This window comes from Lutjanus erythropterus, chromosome 16 (assembly GCF_056507025.1).
Source record: "Lutjanus erythropterus isolate fLutEry1 chromosome 16, fLutEry1.hap2, whole genome shotgun sequence".
In the NCBI taxonomy this organism is placed as follows: domain Eukaryota; kingdom Metazoa; phylum Chordata; class Actinopteri; order Lutjaniformes; family Lutjanidae; genus Lutjanus; species Lutjanus erythropterus.
Genome location: NC_139332.1, coordinates 33030020 through 33053220, shown reverse-complemented (window position 1 = coordinate 33053220; position 23201 = coordinate 33030020). Strand labels below are relative to the sequence as shown.

The 23201-nt window shown below is 36.0% G+C and overlaps 2 protein-coding genes and 1 long non-coding RNA gene across 10 annotated transcripts in view; all 3 read left to right on the top strand.

Moving 5' to 3' along the window:
- The first annotated feature begins 1222 nt into the window (after positions 1-1222).
- LOC146313448 (major histocompatibility complex class I-related protein 1-like) lies at positions 1223-4815 on the top strand. Its single transcript, XM_084739473.1, has 5 exons — positions 1223-1333; positions 2695-2988; positions 3279-3536; positions 4092-4358; positions 4451-4815. The coding sequence occupies exons 1-5, from the start codon at positions 1285-1287 to the stop codon at positions 4813-4815; spliced, it is 1233 nt and encodes a 410-aa protein (XP_084595599.1). The 5' UTR covers positions 1223-1284.
- A 728-nt stretch (positions 4816-5543) lies between these two features.
- On the top strand, positions 5544-6972 carry LOC146313447 (uncharacterized). Its single transcript, XR_014772059.1, has 2 exons — positions 5544-6090; positions 6575-6972. It is a non-coding gene; the product is annotated as an uncharacterized LOC146313447 (long non-coding RNA).
- A 2909-nt stretch (positions 6973-9881) lies between these two features.
- Positions 9882-23201, top strand: part of LOC146313445 (class I histocompatibility antigen, F10 alpha chain-like) — a 50649-nt gene continuing 37329 nt past the window's right edge. For 2 of the 8 annotated variants that reach the window (XM_084739250.1, XM_084739249.1), the window contains exons 1-6: positions 9887-10055; positions 14928-15194; positions 16632-16910; positions 17069-17372; positions 18438-18535; positions 20122-20212. In XM_084739250.1, coding sequence (XP_084595376.1) covers positions 9998-10055; positions 14928-15194; positions 16632-16910; positions 17069-17372; positions 18438-18535; positions 20122-20186 — 1071 coding nt within the window. In that variant the 5' untranslated portion in view covers positions 9887-9997 and the 3' untranslated portion in view covers positions 20187-20212. Of the gene's footprint in view, positions 10056-14927; positions 15195-16631; positions 16911-17068; positions 17399-18436; positions 18536-20121; positions 20213-20526; positions 21011-21426; positions 22589-23201 lie in introns of those variants that run through there. The other 6 variants (XM_084739247.1, XM_084739246.1, XM_084739252.1 and 3 more) reach the window with 5 other exon arrangements.

Sequence of the window (23201 nt, the reverse complement as noted above, 5' to 3'; positions counted from 1 at the left end):
GACACAGCAAATGAATGAATGAATGAATGAATGAATGAATGAATATATATATATATATATATATATATATATATATATATATATATATATATATATATATATATATATATACATATAGTTACCTGACTAAAATTCTCAGCAGGGACAAGTGACTGTCAGCTTGATTTAACAGCTCACAAAAAATAATATTTTGTGTAAATATGTTTGATGGATCTGGAGAAATATTACAATAAATATGTTAGTAGGTCAAAAAAAAAAAAACGCTTTCCCATACAATAGCTGCATCATTGCCAGGATTGGAAAGTTATTTTTGTTTTGAGCCATTTAAAACTTTCTGATTATCTTATGAAATCTGCTTTAGGTGTGCAGGCAACAACTGATTTTTATTCATAATCGATTAATTTTCCTATTATTTTCACGAATAATTATTTAGTCTAGAAAATGCCCAAAAATAGTGAAAAATGATCGAGTGACATCTTTAAATTGCTTCTTTTGCGAAACATCTAACAGTCCAAAACCCAAAGACTCTCCATTTACAATCATAAATGACAAGGAAAAGTCCATGTATTTGCGTATGCATTACACGTGTAATCTACTCAGTTACAATTAAAGTAATAACTGAGTACTGAGTGAATGCCTGCTATTGATAATGCATTAAACATCAACGGTCAAAAAGTAACTGATACTTTGAGTAGTTTTTGAAAAAGAAAACTTTGTGCTTTTACTTAAGTATTTTTATTAGTTTATTTGTAGTTGAGTAATATTTTGGTAATGTAACAGTACTCTTACTTGAGTACAGATTTCCAGTAATCTTTCCACCACTTCTGTAAAGTTACTTCATTCCAGACGTTCTAAATTATAAATACACAGCTGAACAATATATTCTTTCATTTTTTATGGTGTCTTTGCTTGTTGATTGATAAATTCATCTTTCACATCTTCAGTGCAGCTCACAGCCTCTGTTTTCTCAGGTGTTTGGAATGAACCAAGTCGTCTACAAGCAGAGGGGAGTTTAAACTTTTCTGTGTTTAATATTATGAAAAACAACAAATTACTAATAAATATTTGTTGGTGCAAAAGTAAAGTATATACTAAAGTTGCCAAAGACTAAACAGATTTATAACTTTCTTTAAAGCTGTTAGATTCCTCCATTCTTTTGCTTCGGTGTGCAGGATGCTTCATATATCTGTGGTTGTGGTTATGAACTGTCTGTGAACTTTCATGTCTGGACTCAGAACAGACTTCGTCTAAAGTTCATCAGCTCGTTGTCTTTATCAAAACAAGATGAAGAAATTATTCATATTGATCATTTTCTGTCGTGTTGCATCTTCAGGTAAGATTCCATTTTTTTTCTAAATTGATTTCTTAATTAAACTCTTTGATTTAATTCATTTCTAGGTGAAGAGTATTAAAGATTTTATACATGTAATCTGTGCATTTTACACAGGAGCAGTACACTTAATATTTAATTGATCAAAAGATAAATAAATAATTTCAAGGACATTTGATCTCGTTTGCTATACAGTAGGCCTATATTGAAATATACACAATCATACTTTGTAATATAATGCTTATATTATATTGTTATATAATATTCTTGCACTCACATCGCCTATTATTTATACACATTTGTGAGTTTTTGTGCATCAGTTTGAGTGTGTGGTAAATGTTTAAGCTGTTAACTGCAGTTAACAGAAAATTAAATCATTTAATTGCTGTTAAAACACACTTTACCGCTGTTTTCTGGGGGGTGCGTGGGAACAGAAACTGTGTTCACCACAAGTCACAGGAAATGGCCCGTTTGCACAAACAGATGCTGCACAAGAGAAAGTGAGGTAGAAAAAATCAGTTTGCTGTTTTGCACACACACATTTGCAGGACCAGTGTGTATGATTTAGTGGTATCTGGTGGTGAGCTTGCAGGCTGCAAACACCTCGTCTCTCCTCCAAGCCAGCACGTTCTCATCCCAACTCATCACATATCAGCGGACGGAGACCTTTGGTGTCTGATACTGACGGCCATGATACTCTTTAGCAGCTGTACCTGACACAGCCAGAAAGCCTCTTTAACATGTGATTAACGCTGTGATAATGTGTTCACTGAAGTGACTCAGATGATGAAAGTCACATTATGTTATATACCTTCAAACTTTTAATAATGTTCTGGTTTCACGTGGGACAAGAATCCCAGTCTCGTGGGTGAAAGTCCAGTGTTTGGTTGAGCCATCCTTCTACCTCCCAATAATCAAAATTCAGTCAATATCTCCTCACCCTCAAGTTTGGTTTAAGTTCTTTAGTCCACCAGACACTGCTGGAGTTTCACAGGGAAACAGTGCTGCAGAATCTCCCGAACAATGGAAGTGAACGGTGACCAGTTTTCAAATGTAAAAGAACAACAGGATAAAAACATAAAATGCCTCCATACTGCTACACTTTATGCACCTTCATTATTTGGGAGATTCTGCACAGCTTTTTTCCTGTGAAACTCCAGCAGTGTTTTGTGGACTAAGAAAATAAATCTGACCTTCATTGAGCGTGAGGGTGAGTGGATGATAACTGAATTTTCATTTTTTGGATGAACTATCCCTTTAATACTGTGTCAAAAGCCCAGTGTGTCTCATACAGCCGCTGATGGGTGTATCTTCAAGTCACCTAAAAGGCCCACTGCATCGCTTTATTTCTCTTTCCTGTCCAGAGCGTCCCTCAGTGTCTCTCCTCCAGAAGACTCCATCCTCTCCTGTCAGCTGCCACGCTTCAGGTTTCAACCATAAAGACGTCACTCTGTTCTGGAGGAAAGACGGAAAGGAGCTTCACGCAGACGATCCTCTCAAGATCCTCCCAAACGACAATGAAACCTTCCGGTTGAGTGTTGACCTCGTCCCGCCGCTCAAACCTGAAGACTGGGAGAAATATGAGTGCGTGTTCAAGTTTGGTGACAAGGACAACATTGTTGTCAAACTAGACAAAGAAGTGATCAGAAAAAACTGGGGTAAGTCTGAGATCAGATGTGATGAATGAATTTTGTTTGCTCCAAGAAACCTTTCTTCCTCCATGTGAAGCATATTCTGAATTCCATCCCTCACAAGTGGATTTAATTTCCTGTAAACTGCAGTGAAAAATGTCTTTGTGAATCAGGAAACACAACAGTATTTGATTGTGCAAGAAGATAAAATATTGGTGACAATGTGGTGAAAACAATTCCTAATATAAAAACATATTAGCTTAGTACAAAAAAAGATTTAGAAATGTAAAAGAGCTGAAAGACTGTTTCTTTTCCAGAAGAACACTCGCTGATGTTTTTCTCCACCGGATTTTTCGGAGTTAAAAACTTCACAGAGTTTGTCGGTGTTGTGATGGTTGATGACACTGAGGTGATTTACTGCGACAGCAACATGAAGAGAGCAGAACCCAAACAGGACTGGATGAGGAAACTGATGGAGGATGATCCAGAACACATGGACTGGTACACTGAGGAGTGTCATCTCACTCACAGGTTCTTCAATTCCACCATTGACAGTTTGATCAACCAACCCGGAGGTGAATTTATGTTTCCATTTTTACCTTTTGTGCTATTTATCCATCTAGATTGTTTTGGTGTGAGTTGCAGACTTTTGGAGACATCATCCATGGAGATTCCTGCTTTCTCAACACTATAATAAAACTAAATTGCACTCAGCTTGAGCTGCTCAAAGTGCCAGATAATACTCTCTTTCCCGAAATCATGACCTGGTTACTACAGATAATCCACAGACCTTCTTGTGAGCAGTTTCATAGGAACTATTTTCTTTCTACGATTCACCACCTGTATCACGGTGCAGAAGGAGGCGTGCATCTGTAACCTCTCGTCCATGAGTAGATGCAGACTTCCTTCTTACAATATACTTTATGTGTTTACAAAATAGTGCCATCTTGTTGTGAAATAACAGATTCTGTTATTTCAGAGGAGAAGAAGAAGTCTGATTCTCTGAGACCACTCAATAAGTATCATAGTTCCACTCATTGTCATAAACTGTTTATATTAAATTTGATATGACTGTATTATGAGCAGACTGTGCTGGGAACTTTACTGCCATCTCTCTCTCTCTTTCTCAGGTGTCCACACTTTTCAGAGGATCTATGGCTGTAAGTGGGAAGAGGTTGACCCTTTTGATGAGTATGGTTACGATGGACACGACTTCTTGCAGTTTAACTTGACATCAAAGACGTGGACCTTTTCAACAGAACAAGCTTTCATCACCAAAATTCAGTGGGACCAAGACAAAGACAGAAATGAAAACATCACCCGTCATCTCACAGAGCGTTGTCCTGACTATCTGAAGAAGTATTTGCACTACGGGAACAACACTTTGCAGAGAACAGGTAGAATTACATGAACCTGCTTTATCAACAAAATGTTCATAGACTATGTTTCTTCTGTCTCACCCCTCTCTCTCTCTCTCTCTCTGTCTCAGAGCTTCCCTCAGTGTCTCTCCTCCAGAAGACGTCCTCCTCTCCAGTCAGCTGCCACGCTACAGGTTTCTACCCCGATGGTGACAGAGCCAAACTCATCTGGAGGAAAGATGGAAAAGAGCTTCATGAGGACGTGGACCACGGAGAGATCCTCCCCAACCATGATGGAACCTTCCAGATGAGTGTTGACCTGGACCTTTCATCAGTCACATCTGGAGACTGGAGGAGGTACGAGTGTGTGTTTCATCTCTCTGGTGTGAAGGACGACATCGTCACCAAACTGGACAAAGACGTGATCAGGACCATCATCAGGATCAACGAAGGTAAGACTGAGATCAGAAGTAATGAAGTTGTATATAGTGAATAATTTCCTGTGAGAAACATGCTGTCTTCACTTAGAGGAAGACAGAAGACTGATAGAGAGATTAACATTATGATGTCACTGTGAAGCTCAACTTTGACCTTTTGGCTACAAAATGTCATCACCTCATCGTTTTATCCTATCAGATATTTGTGTGAAGTTTTGTCATAATTAGCATATGAAATCTTGAGTTATGGAAAAAAATGTGTTTAGTGAGGTCACTGGCCAAAAAAATTTAGTCAGTGCATGCTTGAGTCCTGGTGAACATTCAAACAAACACGTTCAAAGAAATTCCCTCAGAGCCTTCACATTCACAAGAATGAGATAACCTGAAAACATCACACCTGTGACCATGAAAAACAAACAACAAACAAACAAACATATAGAGTCTGTATACAGGATTGTGGTCTGGTTGGTGAATGGTTGTTCTTCTCTCTAACCTGCTTCATCAGGTTGTGAATATTTTTTCTTGTTTTCTGTTCAACAGGGAATCCAGTTTACATTTACATCATTGTTGCAGTGGTTGTTCTCGCTCTCGTCCTCGCTGGGATTGGATTCTACATTTACAGAAAGAAGAAAGCTGGTGAGAGACCCAAACAGAAAGATTGTCTCTTTTTCTGTGTTTTGATTTTAGACTTGGACAAGGAGCAACATTTAATTTCAATAACAATTATTATTTCATCATATTTGCTTGTATTTTTCATTTATTATGTTTGATGCTGGTTTACTCTTAAAGGAATCCAGCAACAGTTTCATGGTTTCAGAATTGAAAGTTTTAATGAAGACTTTAAGGTAGTTAGTGAGTCACAGGTAGAGAGAGCAGTCACACAGTTTGAGAAGAGAAAGAAAAGATGGATTTTCTATTGTAATAATGTTTGACAGTAGATGATTAAAAGTCTTTTTGTTTTGATGTTGAAGAGGAGTCACAGTGAGCTGTGAGCTTCAGATAAGAAACACGTGTCAGTTTCTGGTTTTGATCCTACAGTGACTGTATCATGATGATGTGAGAGAGAAGTGATGGGAAAACAAGTTCAGTCAGATAAAAACAAACAGCTACAAGAGATTTATTGATCAGTCTGTGTGACTAGAAGAGGGATCATATCCACTGTGAAGAAGATTTTTAAACATATTCTGACTTTTTGGCAGCTGAGAGAAATAAAATTCTGTGTCTTTTCTTTATTATATTTCAGCCCAAAATCCTACACCTCCTGACACCGGCTCTGAGCTCTCTGAGAAACTGAATCCAGTGTCCTGAATGACAAACACACCACCCTGAACACAGTGAGTCTCTTCATATGAGACATGAACTATTCACACCTGTTATTAGACAAAGCTGCACTAAACTATGTGTGATTGTTTCTTTATTCACTGTAACACTTCTGTGACTTTCAATTGATTTTCCACAACAAATGTGAAGCTGTTTAATATGAAGTTAAGTGAGATTATTAAGAGAAAGACACAGATGCTTTCAGAAACCTTCACATCAGCAGCTCAGATTAAACATCATATTAAAAACTCAAATATTAACCTTCAGACAAACTGACACTAATTTATTAAAATCATCTTCAACCTAATTAGCAACAAACTATTTTACTTCAGACACATAGAAGGTAAACACGTTCATTAAGTTTTAATAAATTAAAACTTAAATGACTGAATCATTGATATTTTAGGTTTAAATGATTCTTTAAATATGTGACTTTGTTTATTTGAATTCTCCAAACATTTATGATAAATTATTTTATTTGTTTTTTTGTCTCTTCAGGTTTCTGGATAAATTTTGCTCTGGAACAAGGAGCAATGTCGCCACATTCTCCCCCATAAACTGAGAATTCATTGATTATTGATCCCAACCAGACCAAAGCAGAGGGGAGTTTTATTTTCAGGGGATGTATTTTTGAATATTTTCAAATCTCAAGTGTGGTTTCAGCACTGACTTAATGAAGGTCCCTTTGACATTTGTGTTATCGTTTCTTTAAATTCTCAGTATTTTGTTCATAACATATCCAAAGTGTTTTATAAAACTTAAATGATGACAGTATTATTTTTGTCATTTATTTTCAAAAGGTGGAATTTCCTGTGATAAATGTTGGTAAATGGGGATCATTCATGTTTTTTTCTTACCTGAAGAGAAGTGAAACACAAAGTTCATTCACTACATCACTCTTCATATTTACATAAAAAACGATATGAGTGTTTATGTCATAGAAATCCACCACAGTTACAGACTCAGATCAGTACAGAATTCATTTTCCAGTTTTGTAAATAGTTTATTTGTATATTTATATTTAAGTTTGAAGAATTTGTTTTTATTTAAACCAGGTCAAAGTAATTAATCTATACTGTTGAGGTTTTTCTTAATGTATCAAGAGCATCTTGTTTTATTTGTTTTCAAGTATCTTTTGATCTGTTTTGAAATATATTTTAATTTTAGCTGAGATTCTTAAAGAGTTGTCTGAAGTCTTGTAAATATTTTCTGCTGTTTTTTCAGGACAAATGATGTTTTTTTTTCTGCCTTTTTTCTACCTGTATGTGTTTTGCTGTTGTCCTCTTCCTTCTCTCTCCAGCTCTGACCCTGACTGTTCATGAGGTTCACCTGTCCTGATCGAGGTGTTTAAAATCACCTGCAGGCAGCAGAAGTCAGAGGCTGGTGGTTTGGGGACTGCTGGAGTTCCTGCCTCTCAACATGAAATTATTTTGTGTTGTTTTGAACTAATGTTTTGACTTTATGTCTTTTGATAGTATTGATTTAGTATCTTTATTTGTATTTTAATAAATCCCACAGATTTGCTCGTTTTAAAGGTGTGTCTTTGTGGTTATTTGTGTTGATTGTGGAGTGTTGTTCACCTCAGTAGAGCCACCTCAGGGTGGGGAGTAACAATACAGACAGTGATGCTCAAAATCTCTTCCTGTGTTTGGTTCAGTAGCTCACTGTTAAATAAAAAAGCTTTGCAATTTCATTTCTTGTATACTTTTGTTTTACGTTTCAATGAAGTACCCAAAATTTACTTTTTTTTGTGATTCCACATATTTGCTGACAAATATGTGATTGTAGCTACAATTAAATGAATATTACTTCTACATTTTGTTTTTACTGATCTTTGTGCTATTAATTTAAAATAGTCTGAAGAAGAGAAATTCAAACTGACAACTTGTTTAGTCACATTTTCTGAAAATAATAAAACTACAAAAAAAATTACACTGACATAGACCTTTTCTGGAGTTGCAGAAATCCTGATTTAACATTAAAAAATAGTTTACGGATGTGCTCCATGTTCTGATTATTGATTCTTAAATTGATTACTTCAGTTTTTGGTCTGTAGCTGTTTTCATTTTCATACAGATATCTTCAGGTCAAGGGACTTCTTTGTAAATGGCCATGGTCATTTTTACTGCACCAAAATTTAGCCTAAATTGTCATCCACACCAAGAAATATATTGTTTTAAAATGAGTCTGGACTGCACCTTTATAGATGTGGTGCATCTGTCACCCACTTGAGTTAGAAGAATTTTTAAGATGACGTATTTATAGTTATTGTTATAGTTCTTGGTGTGGACGGCCCTTAACTTTAGAATGGACAAGCTAGTAAGACATGGCATGACATGGTTGGTGCCAATCAATCTTTAAAACTGAGCCCGCTGCAGCTTCTGAAAGACAATAATATCAACAGAGGACGAGTGTGTCTCCACAGAGTTTATTACTGTAGGTTGAGCAAAAAGGAGTTTGTGTTAATGTGTTTATGAACAGCTGTGTTCAAAATGTGTCCAGTCTTTGAGCACAATATTATGGTGGGGTTGTCCACATCCAGTCCACGTGCCAAAGTGTCCTTGGGTAAGATACTGAACCCTAAAGGCTGTGCCATCAGTGTGTGAGTGTGAATCAGCAGCAGGCGAGCAGTTGACATGTCACATGGCAGCCTCTGCCATCACTTTATGAACGTGTGTGTGTTTTTCACCTCTTATGAGTTTGCAAGTCCATAATAAGATATTATAAAAATGAAATTACATGTTCTGCACAAACAGTAATGTAATAACTGTAATAAGGAGGAAATGAACATTTCAAACTTCTGTCTCAAAATTAATTATTTTAATCACTTTTTCAGCAGTTCAAAGGCAGATACATAACTCGTCCACAGGGGGCGCTGTCACACTGCTGACTTCTCTGTGAGGGTAAACTCAGTGATCATTTACAATCAGAAATACTTTATTGATCCCGGGGGAATATTGAGTTTTGTTAACTCAGTAAACTCAGGTATTGATCAGCAGTGAGCAGGAAGAGTCTTTATCAGCCAGAGTTCAAGCCTCAATGTCACAAACAAAATCAATTATCAAGATAAAAAGATGTGACTCATATTTCTTTGTGTAATAATCATGAATAATATTGTCTCAGTTGAAGAAGTGAGAACAAAAGATCTGAGTTTTATTCATTAAACATCTATAACCTGTTATAAAGTGCTTCATAAACAATGAATAAGGAGTGAAACAGAATAAACGGAGCCAAAGAACGAACAAAATGAAAAACAGCATCAGGTGTTCAAACATCAACAGTGGTGTTTCATTTCTCTTGTTCAAGCAGTTTTCAGCGTCCACAGCTCCAAATCAGTTCAGAGGCTTTTATTGTGAAGGACAGAGGTGACCTGATGTGATGTTTGTGTTTCAGAAAGTCTCTGACTCTCTTTCTGCTTTCATTTTATTTCTCTGCTTCTTCTTTTCATTTCAGAGTCAAACACTGAGATAAAATATTGTTTCATGGAAACTATCTTGTGTTTTATTATCTTGTCTGTCCTGATAGTAGGTCAGTGACCTCTGACCTCCCAGAAAATTCACACATTTCTGCACATTACATCACATTAACCTACAAAACATGATACAAGATCTGAGCAGCAGAAGCTTTAAAACTCCTTTCACATCAGAACAAAGTTGAGACTCGCGTGTCTCTCCATCCACTTACACAGAATAAAATAACACATTTAACTTTCACTTTCGTTCATAACCTGAGTTGGTCAGTTTCACCCAGTTATAAGTGACGTTGATGCTAAATTCTCATTGGCTCAGACAGAAGTTAACACCACCTTTTCCTGGTTCTTGTCCTCACTTCGCTCTTGTTGCTCGAACTCGAGGAGTGTCTCTGTTTTTCTGGATAAAGAAACATTTTAATCCATCAAATGTTCAGATACGACAGTTGACAATGAAGATCTTGATCTTTGTGTTTCTCCTGGGAATAGGTCTACAGGGCGCGACGGCAGGTGAGTTATTGATTATTTATAGTCGATTGATTGTTAAAGAAAAATGCTACGTATCTTTATATACTGTATATACAAGTTAACTGTTAATTTGAAGTAATATTTAGTTCTAGGAACTACGTTTTGATTTTAGTAAAAGTTTTAAAAACTACGACGTCACTAAACGATCCGTCTGATCGATCTTCATGTCAAAATGGCTGCTGAAACTAAACAACACGAAACTGTCAAACAAACTCAGACACTGATGGAAAGAGAACTGAAAGTCTAAACTCAAGTACAACAAGAGTTACAGATGTTCTACATTTTAACAGATAGTTGGAAATGCTAACAATCGAGTTATCAATAATAATTTCTAATATTTAAAACACTTTTTTTTTTTTATCATTTTAGTTCCCCCCGATTTCATGTTTGTGTTTCCTTTTTCAGCAGTTGACTCCACCAGACAAAACAAAGTTACTCTCATTTCTAGACCACTGAATAAATATCCATGAATACATTTTTAATTTGATAATTTAATTAATTAATTGGTAATTAATCATTACCATCTTTACATCAGTCCTGTGCTGCTGCAGTGTTGTTGTTGTTGTTGTTTGTTTTTATCGCCTGTTTGTGATCAGAAAACCGTTTTGGCTTCAAAATAAAGATGACTCTGTACACAATTATGATTTTTAAATAAACTAGATTACATAGAGTAATTCATACTTAAGTACGAGTAAAAGTACAGTTTTTGAAAAATATACTTATAAAAGCACAAGAACCCCCAAAAACTACTTAATTACAGTTTTTGTAATCAGTTACTTTCACCCCTGAACTGAGAATATTACAGAAAAGAGGGAAAACATTAAAACAAAGAGTTTTTTGGCAGTTTTAATCTTAAACTTGTTCACTACAGTTTTACCACAAGAACAAGGCACATAAAAACATTTTTTACCTGTTGTTTTTTAATGCCACACTGTAAAGCATTTTGAGTTGCATGTTATGTATGAAAAGTGCTACATAAATAGTTGTTATCATTATTATTATCATCATCATCATCATCATCATAAGCAAAGACAGCAAAATTTAAGCCCGTTAAGAACGTACTATACAAGAACACATAAGTCCTAACATGTATTATGAAAAACAAGGACAGAACCACTAATTCAGATCATAATAACATGTTTGATTGATTTTTATTGATTTGGAGAACAAGTTAAGCGATGTGATGTTCCTGAGTTCTGTGGGTTCAGTGTTCCAGGTGTGCACTGCTCAATAGGAAAAGGCTGACTGCCCAAAGATACTTTTTCTGTGTGGTATTTTACAATCCAGTGTTTTCAAAGCCTGTTTGTAAAGTCTTTCTACTGGATTTAGTTCTGCCTGTCAGAGTCCAGCTGGTCAGACAGTAGTTCATGTGTGAAAGAATCATTGCATTGAAGTGAACTTCTGTTGTTAGGTTGCTCATAATGTGTCTGAATTTTGAAAATTGAATTTGAGTCTGTTCACAACTTTTTTTAACTTGTGTTTTGAATGTGCATTGTGAATCTAATACTGTGCCTAAATATTTAAACTCATGTACTACCGATAATCTTCTCCCTGCTACGGTAACTTCTGGGTCTGGATCTCGATCAGTTTTATCGACATTCAGATGTAGGCATGAGTTTGTTAACCAAAAAGAAATATTGACCATTGAAGCAGAAAACTCTTCTGCTGCTTGCTTCTTGTTTTTAGCATGTAAATATGTGAGTGTGTCGCCCACATACATCTGACAAGTTAAAGTAGGTAGACAATCTAACGGTAGATCATTAATAAACAAACTAAATAACAGAAGACCCAAAGTTGAACCCTGAGGTACACCGACATGATTGTCAACCACTCGTGAAGTCACCTGATTCATGCGAACACATTGTTTGCTGTCTGTAAGAACACATCTTGATAGTTTTACTAAATATAGTAACAGGACAGACAGAGAGCAGGAGACATTACAGTGATGTTAACATGTGTGGTGTAAATTAGATCCTGTAGCCTAAATGAGAATCTGTGAACAAACTTTAAAACTATTTAAAATATCAGTATTTCTGCAGGAAGATGATCTTCTGCTCTGTTTTATATGAAGAGTGCTGTGGTTTAGATCAGTGTGGAGGAACAGTGATGCTTCCTGTTTCCTGCTCTCACAGTGACATGACGTCTCTGTGAGTCAGACTCGTGTCTCTGTTCTCTGCTGTCAGACATATTTTACATAAATGATCTGCAGCAGAGTTTCCCATCTTTCTTATAAAACCCAAACTTATTCTACATACACTAGTGCTGCATCGATTTGTTTCAGATTCATATTCAGCTTTTTACCAAAAAGATACACTTGTATTTTACACATTAAAGTGTGACGCATCGGATGCATCAGTAAATCGTTACACCCTAGATTTTATCCATTTAATGACAGTAGGAGAAAAATTAAACTTTGATAACTTCACACTTTGGAGTTGGTCACTTCACTAAAAGTCAGAATGGGAGCGTCAGTATTTAGAGGAGTGGCTGAAATTTGACTGAATTTCATTATGTCAAATTATTCTGAGTCATTTTTTTGTAGAATCAATAAAATAAGTATTAAAAGCTGCTGCCACAGTTTTTGGATCACGAGTCACATTTCCCTCTATATTTGGTTTATTTGTTTTATTAATGGTATTAGATTTTCCTGTTAGTTTCTTTAAAATTCTGCCAGATTTCTTTGGCGTTTCCCTTTGCTTCACTAATAGCATTAATAAAAAATGTTGCTTTTGCCATTCAGAGCTCCTTAACAACCTTATTTCTCAGTGTGGTAAATAATCGTCTCAGTAAATAGTGTCTTTGGCCTGATTTGCATTTCACTTTCTGCACAAAACTGCGTATATTTGTTTAGAGTTCAGCTATGAATGAATTACAGTTATCACCTATACTTTTATGCACAAGGTGTTTATTCCAGTCTTTGTCTCTAATTGCCTTTTCAAGAAGGTTGTGTTTAGAAGGGAACCCCAGACCGGCGAAAGATTGCACAAGTTTAATTATTGCAACAGAATTAAGGGGTACAAATATCGCGAGAGTTTTTAAAATACAAGGTGGCCTTCTAGACACGACTGAGAGGTGCACAGCTCCAAATATAGAAAATCATTTCCTGGTGACTGATGTTTTTAACACTGTATTGACTCAGAAAGAAACTGAAACACTGATCATTGACCTGCACTGATGGAAAAATTACTCACATCATTTACTTAAATAAAAGTAATCATACCACAATGTGAAAATACTTTATTACAAATTAAAAATAAAAAATCTGCATGTCCTACATAAGGTACTAAAGTAAAAGTACAAAGTAAAGTAACTTAACTTTTACTGTAGTACCTTACACAGTACGTTTTACTCAGGTACAAAGGTAAAAGTAAAGGTAGTAATGTCTGCAGAAAAACATGAACAGAAGATGAAGATCACTTTTTTTAACTGTAACAGAGCATCAAAATGCTTTATGTATTAAAATCACGACAATTTTTTAAAAAGGGAAATATTTAGTTGTTCATTTAAGAGACTTGTCTTATTTTGTCTTTTGTATTTTACCATTGCTCTTAAATAAACCAAAAGTAATTTAATGGGAAAATTTGCAGAACTCACAACATTTCTTATCTGATTACTCAATTAGTTGAAGAAGTGAAAAGACAAACGAGGTCTGAGCTCATTTAGAAACAGTGTCATCATTACATAGTTTGTCCAGCAGAGAACAGTGACAGCTTTATTTTCTAACTGTGAAATGTGCTGCTCACTTTGTATCAGGGTCACCAAAAAACTCCCAAATATTGATCAGTATCAGATCAAAAATACACTGTCAGCTGAACAATACTGTTTAGATATTTGATCTATTATCAGGAAATAGATTTATTCTTTGACAAGTTTTTTTTTATGTGACCAGAAAAAATTATATTTTAATCCAGTATATAACTTAAACTAATAGAAGCTCTAAAATAATGTTTATCAAAAATATTGAGTTAAATTTAAAAATAATTCTTCAGTTTACATAAATCAAGATATTTGAAAGTTAGATGAACAGTTAAACTGAATCAGATATTTATTTTTTGTTGGTTACATAAAAAACTTTACAGTCAAACATTTGAAATCCACAAACAAAAAAATCTGCCATTCATCATTTATCTGTCATTTATTACTTACTCATCAATAATTATGGAAAATGCAGAACAATAGAAAAGATCAAAACAGCCCACCTCCAAACTGTAAGAAAAATTACTGAAGGATTTATCTTTTAAAAATCAGACTTCAAATTTGTATTCAATTTATTTTTACCATATACCAATTTATACCATAAGTGATGTAATATCATAAAATACAAAAGTTTTATCTGTTGAATATAGAAAATAAAATGATAATCAGAAGCAGTATAAATATTTTGTTGAGAGGTTTGTGATTTCAGATTTTAAACTAATATGATAATGAGGAGTTTAAGCTGCTAATGAATCATCCTGAATAATAAATGACTCCACTAACTGGAAACTAAACTGGAGTTTCTCTTCACACTCAGATATCCAGCATTAGAAAAATATTCAACTGTTTTTACAAACTGTTTTCTATCAGTGAAAGTCAGGATGTCATGATGAAATTGTGTGATTTGCTTGGTATATTATTTTTAAATAAAAACATTTTTCACAACAAAAACATCATAAAAATTAAAGAGTTTCTGGAACAAGATTTATATCTATAAATGTATTTTTATATTTATTGAACAGAGATTATTAGGATGTCTTGAATTTACTGTAGTTTGTTTTGATTCTGTTTGAAAATAAATAACATTGTTCAGTGATTTTATAAAACTGTTAAAAAAAAAAAAACTGAAATCATGACTTTATCTTTTTTTTCTTACAGTGATTCACTCTCTGAAGAATTTCTTCACTGGATCTTCTGGAGTCTCAAACTTCCCAGAGTTTGTGGTTGTTGGGTTGGTTGATGAAGTTCAGATGGTTCACTATGACAGTAACACCAAGAAAACAGAAACCAAACAGGACTGGATGATCAGAGTCACAGCAGATTATCCTCAGTACTGGCAGAGACAGACTCAGATCTGTGTGGGCTCCCAGCAGGTCTTCAAAGACAACATTGAAGTTGCAAAGCAGCGTTTCAACCAAACTGGAGGTTTGTTAATGTTTCACTTTCTACTGATGAAAAGTTGTTTATATTTCCATCCTTTATTTTTTACACACACACACACACACACACACACACACACACACACACACACACACCATTCTCCATCTTTAAGTGTGTTTTATTGAGGCAGATTAAAGTGTTTGATGGAGGTTTTTCTGGTCTGAAACACACAGTCAGACTCAACAGAAACATTAGTGAGACTGAGACGACTGGATGCTGCTGTACTACACTGATACAGTGTTTCTGTCCATCCCATAATAACCAGCAGAGATTATTAACACTTTATCTCCACTAGATTAGATCAGAATAAGTGGACTGAAGTGTCCACAGTGAGTTGGTCCATAATAACTCGACTGTAGGAACCTGTTTATCACAACAGTTTGACAACACACAGCTGATAGAGGAACATTACTGCCTGGTTTCTCAAACTACGGAGCCGGACTGTAAATGGGCCACAGGCTGCTTCTGCTGGGTCCACATATGAGAGGAGCAGCAGTGTGTTTTAATAAACCTGTCTGACAGGACGACATGGTAAATGTCTCATTCAGATCAGAGGTTTAAAAAGTTTAACAGCTCGACTCCACTGTACTGACCACAGTCTGTCCATCCCATAATATACAGCATATATATAGTACAACTACAGATTAGATTAGATTAGATTAGATTAGATTAGATGAACTCTACTGACCACAGTGTGTTGGTCACATCAGCAGCATCAAGACAACATCTGCAGGTGGAAACAGCTGTTGGTTGTATTGAATGATGGACTGATGGATGGACCAATCAGGACACACAGACTGCCTCCCAGTCTCCATACTGGTCCTGATGGTCCGTGTCTTATTCTGACCAGTTGCAGTGACACACTGCTGAACAGGACACACTGTCCTGGCTGAGCAGGTGGAGTCTGGTGACTAATCCTGGACTGAAAGTGTCCTTCAGTGAAGCTTGTAGAGCAGCTTCAGGACAGTCTAGTCTGTAGTTTCTCACAGGACGAGGACATTGTTGGACTGATCCACTGACTGCAGGGTCTCAGTGGGTGTAATGTTCAGTCCAGGATCAGGTTTAATCTGTGTGTGTGTGTGTGTGTGTGTGTGTGTGTGTGTGTGTGTGTGTGTGTGTGTGTGTGTTAGGATGTCCCTCTGTTTCCCAGCAGTCTCTGCCTCTCTGTCTGTCTCTGAGACGTCCACACTGTCCAGATGATGATTGGCTCTGAGTGGCGTCCATCCAGCCAATCACAGCAGGAGGTGTAGATCCTCTGTTTTGGTGTGTGTGGATCAGTGTGTCTCTGTGGTGAAGATGTGATATCAGCTGATGATAGATGACTGTGCTGTGATCTCACTCTGGTTTAATGCTGCCTCTGTCTCTGTCTCTGTCTCTGTCTTTGTCTCTGTCTCTGTCTCTGTCTCTGTCTCTGTCTCTCAGGTGTCCACATTGTTCAGTGGATGTACGGCTGTGAGTGGGATGATGAGACTAATGAGATTAATGGTTTTATGCAGTATGGTTATGATGGAGAAGACTTCATATCATTTGACCTGAAGACAGACACATTCATCGCTCCAAACCAACAGGCTGTCATCACCAAACACAAATGGAACAATAACAAAGCTTTGATAGCTTTACAGAAGAACTACCTCACCCAGATTTGTCCTGAGTGGTTGCAGAAGTTTGTGGATTATGGGAGGAGCTCTCTGATGAGAACAGGTAGAATCACATGACCTGATGTAGTTTAATTTCATCTGTCTTTTTCCTCTCTGTCCCTCTCTTCTTTAAAACACATGACATCAAACAGGAATGATAATATTAATAAACAGTAAATACTAATAAAAAACCTATAAACTGTCTTTGTCTTTCCTGTCCAGAGCGTCCCTCAGTGTCTCTCCTCCAGAAGACGTCCTCCTCTCCAGTCAGCTGCCACGCTTCAGGTTTCTACCCTGACAGAGCCTCACTGTTCTGGAGGAAAGATGGAGAGGAGATTCATGAGGACGTGGACCACGGAGAGATCCTCCCCAACCATGATGGAACCTTCCAGATGAGTGTTGACCTGGACCTTTCATCAGTCACACCTGAAGACTGGAGGAGGTACGAGTGTGTGTTTCATCTCTCTGGTGTGAAGGACGACATCGTCACCAAACTGGACAAAGCAGAGATCAGGACCAACGAAGGAAAGACTGAGATCGGAAGTGATGAAGGTGGAAAACATTTATTTTAGCTTTATTTCCTTATGTTGCTTTGTTGTTAGTTTATTTCATATTGTAATAATTTTAAGACTTAAATCAGTATTAAATCAATGCATGTGTCCACTTCTGTACTCTGAAAAGGGCATAAAAAATATATTTCTTAATTTAAAGTCAAAAGTGTGAGGTGTTTTAAAGAAATTATTATTGTCCATCATGATTTTTTTGTGCTGCCTGTTCTCTGTTTCCTGAGCTTTGATTAAATACAGAAAAATAATGAAACATTCAAAACATAATTTTATTTCGTTATTTATTTAATTTATTCATCTTTCTTAACATCAATTAATAGTTTAACTTTTTATACCATCTTTGTGATTATAGTTTAGTTTTTAAATACTTGTAAACAACCTTTTTTCAGACTCTGTGTAAAGATTTTAAAGTGTAACAACAGTTTAGAGATTATAGACACAGATTTAACTACAAAAGATGCAGGAACTGAATAAGTGTTCAGTTACAACTAACTTTCAAGAATCAGATTATTTGTTTTTATGCACTCAAAAATGTCATAAACCAACAAAACAAAAATCCATAATTGTCATAAAAAAGTTAATGAATATTTGTCAAAAGACTGTTTCTCAACTGCGGCTTCAGTTCCAACATTTACTGATAAAAACTCCCACATTACCTGAATCCAAATATGAAAAGGTGAGGCGTCACCTGACCTGCACACAAAGTGTCTGTAATATAAGAAACAAATGACACCTCAACTTATAATAAACAAATTCATGTTAAACTTCATTTGAATACCAAAATATATGATCATAATTTTTAACATGGATGAATGTTTGTATCTTTCAGTAAATCAGTCAGAAACTCTCATTGAGACAAAAACCAACATAAACAACCAGTTAAACAAAGACAACAAACAACAGCAGGATAAACAAACATATAGAGTCTGTATACAGGATTGTGGTCTGGTTGGTGAATGGTTGTTCTTCTCTCTAACCTGCTTCATCAGGTTGTGAATATTTTTTCTTGTTTTCTGTTCAACAGTGAATCCAGTTTACATTTACATCATTGTTGCAGTGGTTGTTCTCGCTCTCGTCCTCATCGCTGGGATTGGATTCATGGTTTACAGAAAGAAGAAAGCTGGTGAGAAACGCAAACAGAAAGATTGTCTCTTTTTTTCTGTTTTTATTTTAGACTTTGAGTTGATGATTTTATCCTGATTGCAAAAGTAAAACAAACTTTTATTTTCAGCACATCAAACTCTGTTTCTAACAACAGTGAGTGTTGAACGGCTCAGAGACACAGAGTCATGATGATAATTATCATTTATATGTTCACATTTCATCATATTTGCTTGTATTTTTCATTTATTATGTTTGATGCTGGTTTACTCTTAAAGGAATCCAGCAACAGTTTCATGGTTTCAGAACTGAAAGAAGTTTTAATGAAGACTTTAAGGTAGTTAGTGAGTCACAGGTAGAGAGAGCAGTCACACAGTTTGAGAAGAGAAAGAAAAGATGGATTTTCTATTGTAATAATGTTTGACAGTAGATGATTAAAAGTCTTTTTGTTTTGATGTTGAAGAGGAGTCACAGTGAGCTGTGAGCTTCAGATAAGAAACACGTGTCAGTTTCAGGTTCACACTGTGGAGCTGGTTTTGATCCTACAGTGACTGTATCATGATGATGTGAGAGAGAAGTGATGGGAAAACAAGTTTAGTCAGATAAAAACAAACAGCTACAAGAGATTTATTGATCAGTCTGCAGTGGCGTAACTGGGCTGTATTTCACATGGGTTTTGAGGTCAAAGGGGCCTGACATTGCACACTCGAATAGAGGACAGAAAAAAGCCAAAAAAGTAAGGAATAAGTAAGCCAGGAATAGACCATGACCAAACCATGGATGTATTATGGTCTAAATGCGCACCACCGTCAGAGCGTCTTGTTCCCATGACAACTGACCGGAGAAAGACACATGGCGCGTCATGTTTATGGGCTTCAACCGTGGCTGTGGCCACACCAAGCAGCCGGAGCGGATCCACGTTCGGTCACGTTCAGATTACCGGTAGCGTTGGTTCTTTTGACAACCCTAGTCTCAAGTCTGAGATCATGATAGCGCTGTGTTACAGCAGACAGTGCTTGTTTACCTGCTGTGGCCGTGCTGCTGCTCGGACCCGTGTCGTCACTGGCCTGGCTTCTCCCACCACGGCCGCATCCTCAATTAACTTTTTTTTCTTTTTTGCCCTATGCTAATCTGCACAACACATCTCTTTTTCTGGTGGCTTCTTTCTTTTCAGCATCTTTGCAAATCTCCTCTACCTTGTTTGCTTTTTTCTTTCTTTTTTTCCAGAAAAATAATGGTCACCGTCTGAGCGGCTGAGCCAATCACATTCAATAGACACATGGATCAGTTCAAATTGGGAGGAGCCGCTTGTATCCCCCCTTATATGCAACAAAATGCAGTAACCCAGTTTGACGTAACACTCCGTGCTACCTGCCGCTGCGAGGGTCAACCGCGGCAACATTACATTAAAAAAAAAAAAAAAAAGTTTGACCACAAGAGGGCCCATGGGTTTACAAAACCCACCAACCCTACATCATCTACGCCACTGTCAGTCTGTGTTACTAGAAGAGGGATCATATCCACTGTGAAGAAGCTTTTTAAACATATTCTGACTTTTTGGCAGCTGAGAGAAATAAAATTCTGTGTCTTTTCTTTATTATATTTCAGCCCAAAATCCTCCACCTCCTGTCAACAGCACTGAGCTCTCTGAGAAACTGAATCCAGAGTCCTGAATGACAAACACACCACCCTGAACACAGTGAGTCTCTTCATATGAGACATGAACTATTCACACCTGTTATTAGACAAAGCTGCACTAAACTATGTGTGATTGTTTCTTTATTCACTGTAACACTTCTGTGACTTTCAATTGATTTTCCACAACAAATGTGAAGCTGTTTAATATGAAGTTAAGTGAGATTATTAAGAGAAAGACACAGATGCTTTCAGAAACCTTCACATCAGCAGCTCAGATTAAGACTGAATCATTGATATTTTAGGTATAAATGATTCTCTAAATATAATAATAATTATAATATTTTCTATTTAATGTTTTTCTTTTTGTCTCTTCAGGTTTCTGGATAAATTTTGCTCTGGAACAAGGAGCGGTGTCGCCACATTCTCCTCCACAAACGGAGAATTTATTGATTATTCATCATCATATCATAAACTGATAGATTCAGGGTGGGGGATCTATAGTAGGAGCTTATTGATTGATCGGAATACAAAAAAAAAGCAAAACAATTTGAAAGATGAGTTGAGACAAATATTTTCAAACATAAATGGTGACATTGAATTGTTTTGATCATTTAGTCTTTTCCTCTGATGTTGGTAAATCAAATGAGGATCTTTCATATTTGTGAGGAGAGAGAAGAAAAACATAATATTCAAAAGAAAGAAAAGCATCACAGCACTTCTCATACAGAATAACAATCTGAGTGTTTATCTAAAACAACTCTTTCATAGTTACAGTTAAATACTTATGTTTTTTTTTTTTTGGTAAGGTCAATATTGGTAATACAAATGTAAATATATACACACACACACGCACACACACACACACACACACACACACACACATCCATGAACATGCATTTCAGTTGTCATTTATACTCTCAGGTTCTGGTGATTTGAAACATTTTCCTGCCGTGCACGTCCCGGACATTGTTTGGACTATTCACCGGTATGGCGGTATATGAATTTTAATATTAATTAATATCATAACGAAAACAAAGACTGGTTTTCGGTACGAAGCAGTATACTGCACAGGCCTAGTGTGAATGTTTACAACTTTGATGAGAGGATGAAGCAGAACTGAAGACAAAATAACATTTGAACACTAATGAGGTAAACTTGTGTTTCCTCCTTCATTCACAGTAACGTTAAGTTGATGTGATAGTTTGCAGCACATGATGCTCCTCCCTCTGTCTGTCTGTCTGTCTGTCTGTCTGTCTGTCTGTCTCCTGCTTACAGACACATCTCAGGCTGCTCTGTGACTTTGTGTCTGACAGAAGTGAGAATTAAATACATCTATTTATCACGTTTGATGAGCACCAGCGTGCAGCAGTGTTTATAACCTGTAGCTCAGAGAAGATAACTGCGTCTCACATGAACATGTGTTCATAAGCTCATGCACACTTTGCTGCAGCCTCTGTGGAGACCAGTCTGTCTGTCCAGACTATATATGGACATGATGTGTCTCCTTCAACTCTCCTCCTTTACTGAAGCAAAAGTACTAATATAACACTGTAAAAATACTTCACTACAAGTAAAAGTCCTGCATTCACAAAACCTTATTGAAGTAAGTATGGAAATACAGTATTATCAGATAAATGTACTTGAAGTAAAAGTATTCATGTTGCAGTAAAATGTTTCCTGATTAATATTATTACATTAATGTTTCTGCTGTTTACTGCTGTAGATGTTTAAGGTTGAGATCATTTTAAACACTGTTTAAAAGCCACTGTTGGCTGGTTTAATCTAGAGCAATGCATCATGGTCTATAAGACCATCTAATGTCTGCATCATCACTGTCCTGTGAAAACCATGTATCTGTAAAAAGTCAGGAAACAGACTTTTTTCAGCTTTGTGGATTAAAAAGTTCAGTATTTGCCTCTGGGATGTAGTGTAGAAGAATAAAGTTGGATAAAATAGAACTCAAGTAAAGAACAAAATAAGTTCAGTACTTGATGTAAATCTGGACTGATTGATGATTGATCAAATATTGAATTCAAATAAATTATTTGACTGATTACCAGGAATCAGACCCAAAGTTCGGTGTTACCTTTTTGTAATTTCTACATTTTATATATTTTATGTTAATGTCAGTGTTCATCTATCATGATTCTTTTCCTTAAATATTTTTGTGTGTTTTTTTGTACGTCATTCTGTTCTGTATGGATCTACTTATTCTTTGACTGACAGATGGAACAAACTTTTTTAAAGGAGGGAGGACTGTAGTGGGAGCACTGGGCTCAGACTGTGTGACAAATGGTTTTCATGGTTCTCTGGTCAGTTTGGAGGACCCCTCAGCACAATTTTGTAGGATGTCTTGTAAATATTTCTTGGGGAGAAAGGGATGTTTTTCTCCGTTAATTTTGTAAACACAGAAATTAAACAGTGATGTTCAAAATTTTCCTGTGTTTAAAGTTGCTCTGTGATTTCATTCCGTTTATACTTTTGTTTTACTTTTAAATAAAGTGACAAGTGTTTTAAAGAGAAATTCAAATTGACAACTTGTTTAGTCACATTTTTATCAAAATTAAAAAAAAAAAAAAAATGAGATTGACATAGGCCTTTTCTGAAATTGAAGAAACCTTGATTTAGCTGAAAAAAAAAAACTTTTGCCAACCTATAATCTCTTGTTGTGATAACAAACAACATATGGAGACAAGAATAATATTCAAAAACTTATATAAAACTTAGAAATACTTTGAAAAAAAAAGCAATCCACAGAGATCGGATTAAATATAAAAAGAGGCACAAAAGCAAAAAGCAGTAAATACATTCAGTATGAGACTGAAATAAATAACAAAAGTGAGATATAAAGATAAAACATATAAAGAGGTAAAGACAGAAAATGAAAAACACTGTAAGTTTGTCTCATGTCTGACATATTTTTAAGAAACAGCACAAAGTAAAGATTTACAGTGAGAGACTCAAATGAAATGAGACCAGAAAGGTTCCCAAACTTTTCTGTCATTCCTCTTTGTAGATCTAATTTTCTCCAGGTACAAAAACCTCATCAG

What these genes read in the sequence shown, in the direction of transcription:
- LOC146313448 (XM_084739473.1), top strand. Translation starts at nt 1,285, where the DNA reads ATGAAGAAATTATTCATATTGATCATTTTCTGTCGTGTTGCATCTTCA. An exon ending in CTGTCGTGTTGCATCTTCAG is followed by an intron (nt 1,334 to 2,694) that starts GTAAGATTCCAT and finishes TTTCCTGTCCAG; the next exon opens with AGCGTCCCTCAGTGTCTCTC. An exon ending in AGTGATCAGAAAAAACTGGG is followed by an intron (nt 2,989 to 3,278) that starts GTAAGTCTGAGA and finishes TTTCTTTTCCAG; the next exon opens with AAGAACACTCGCTGATGTTT.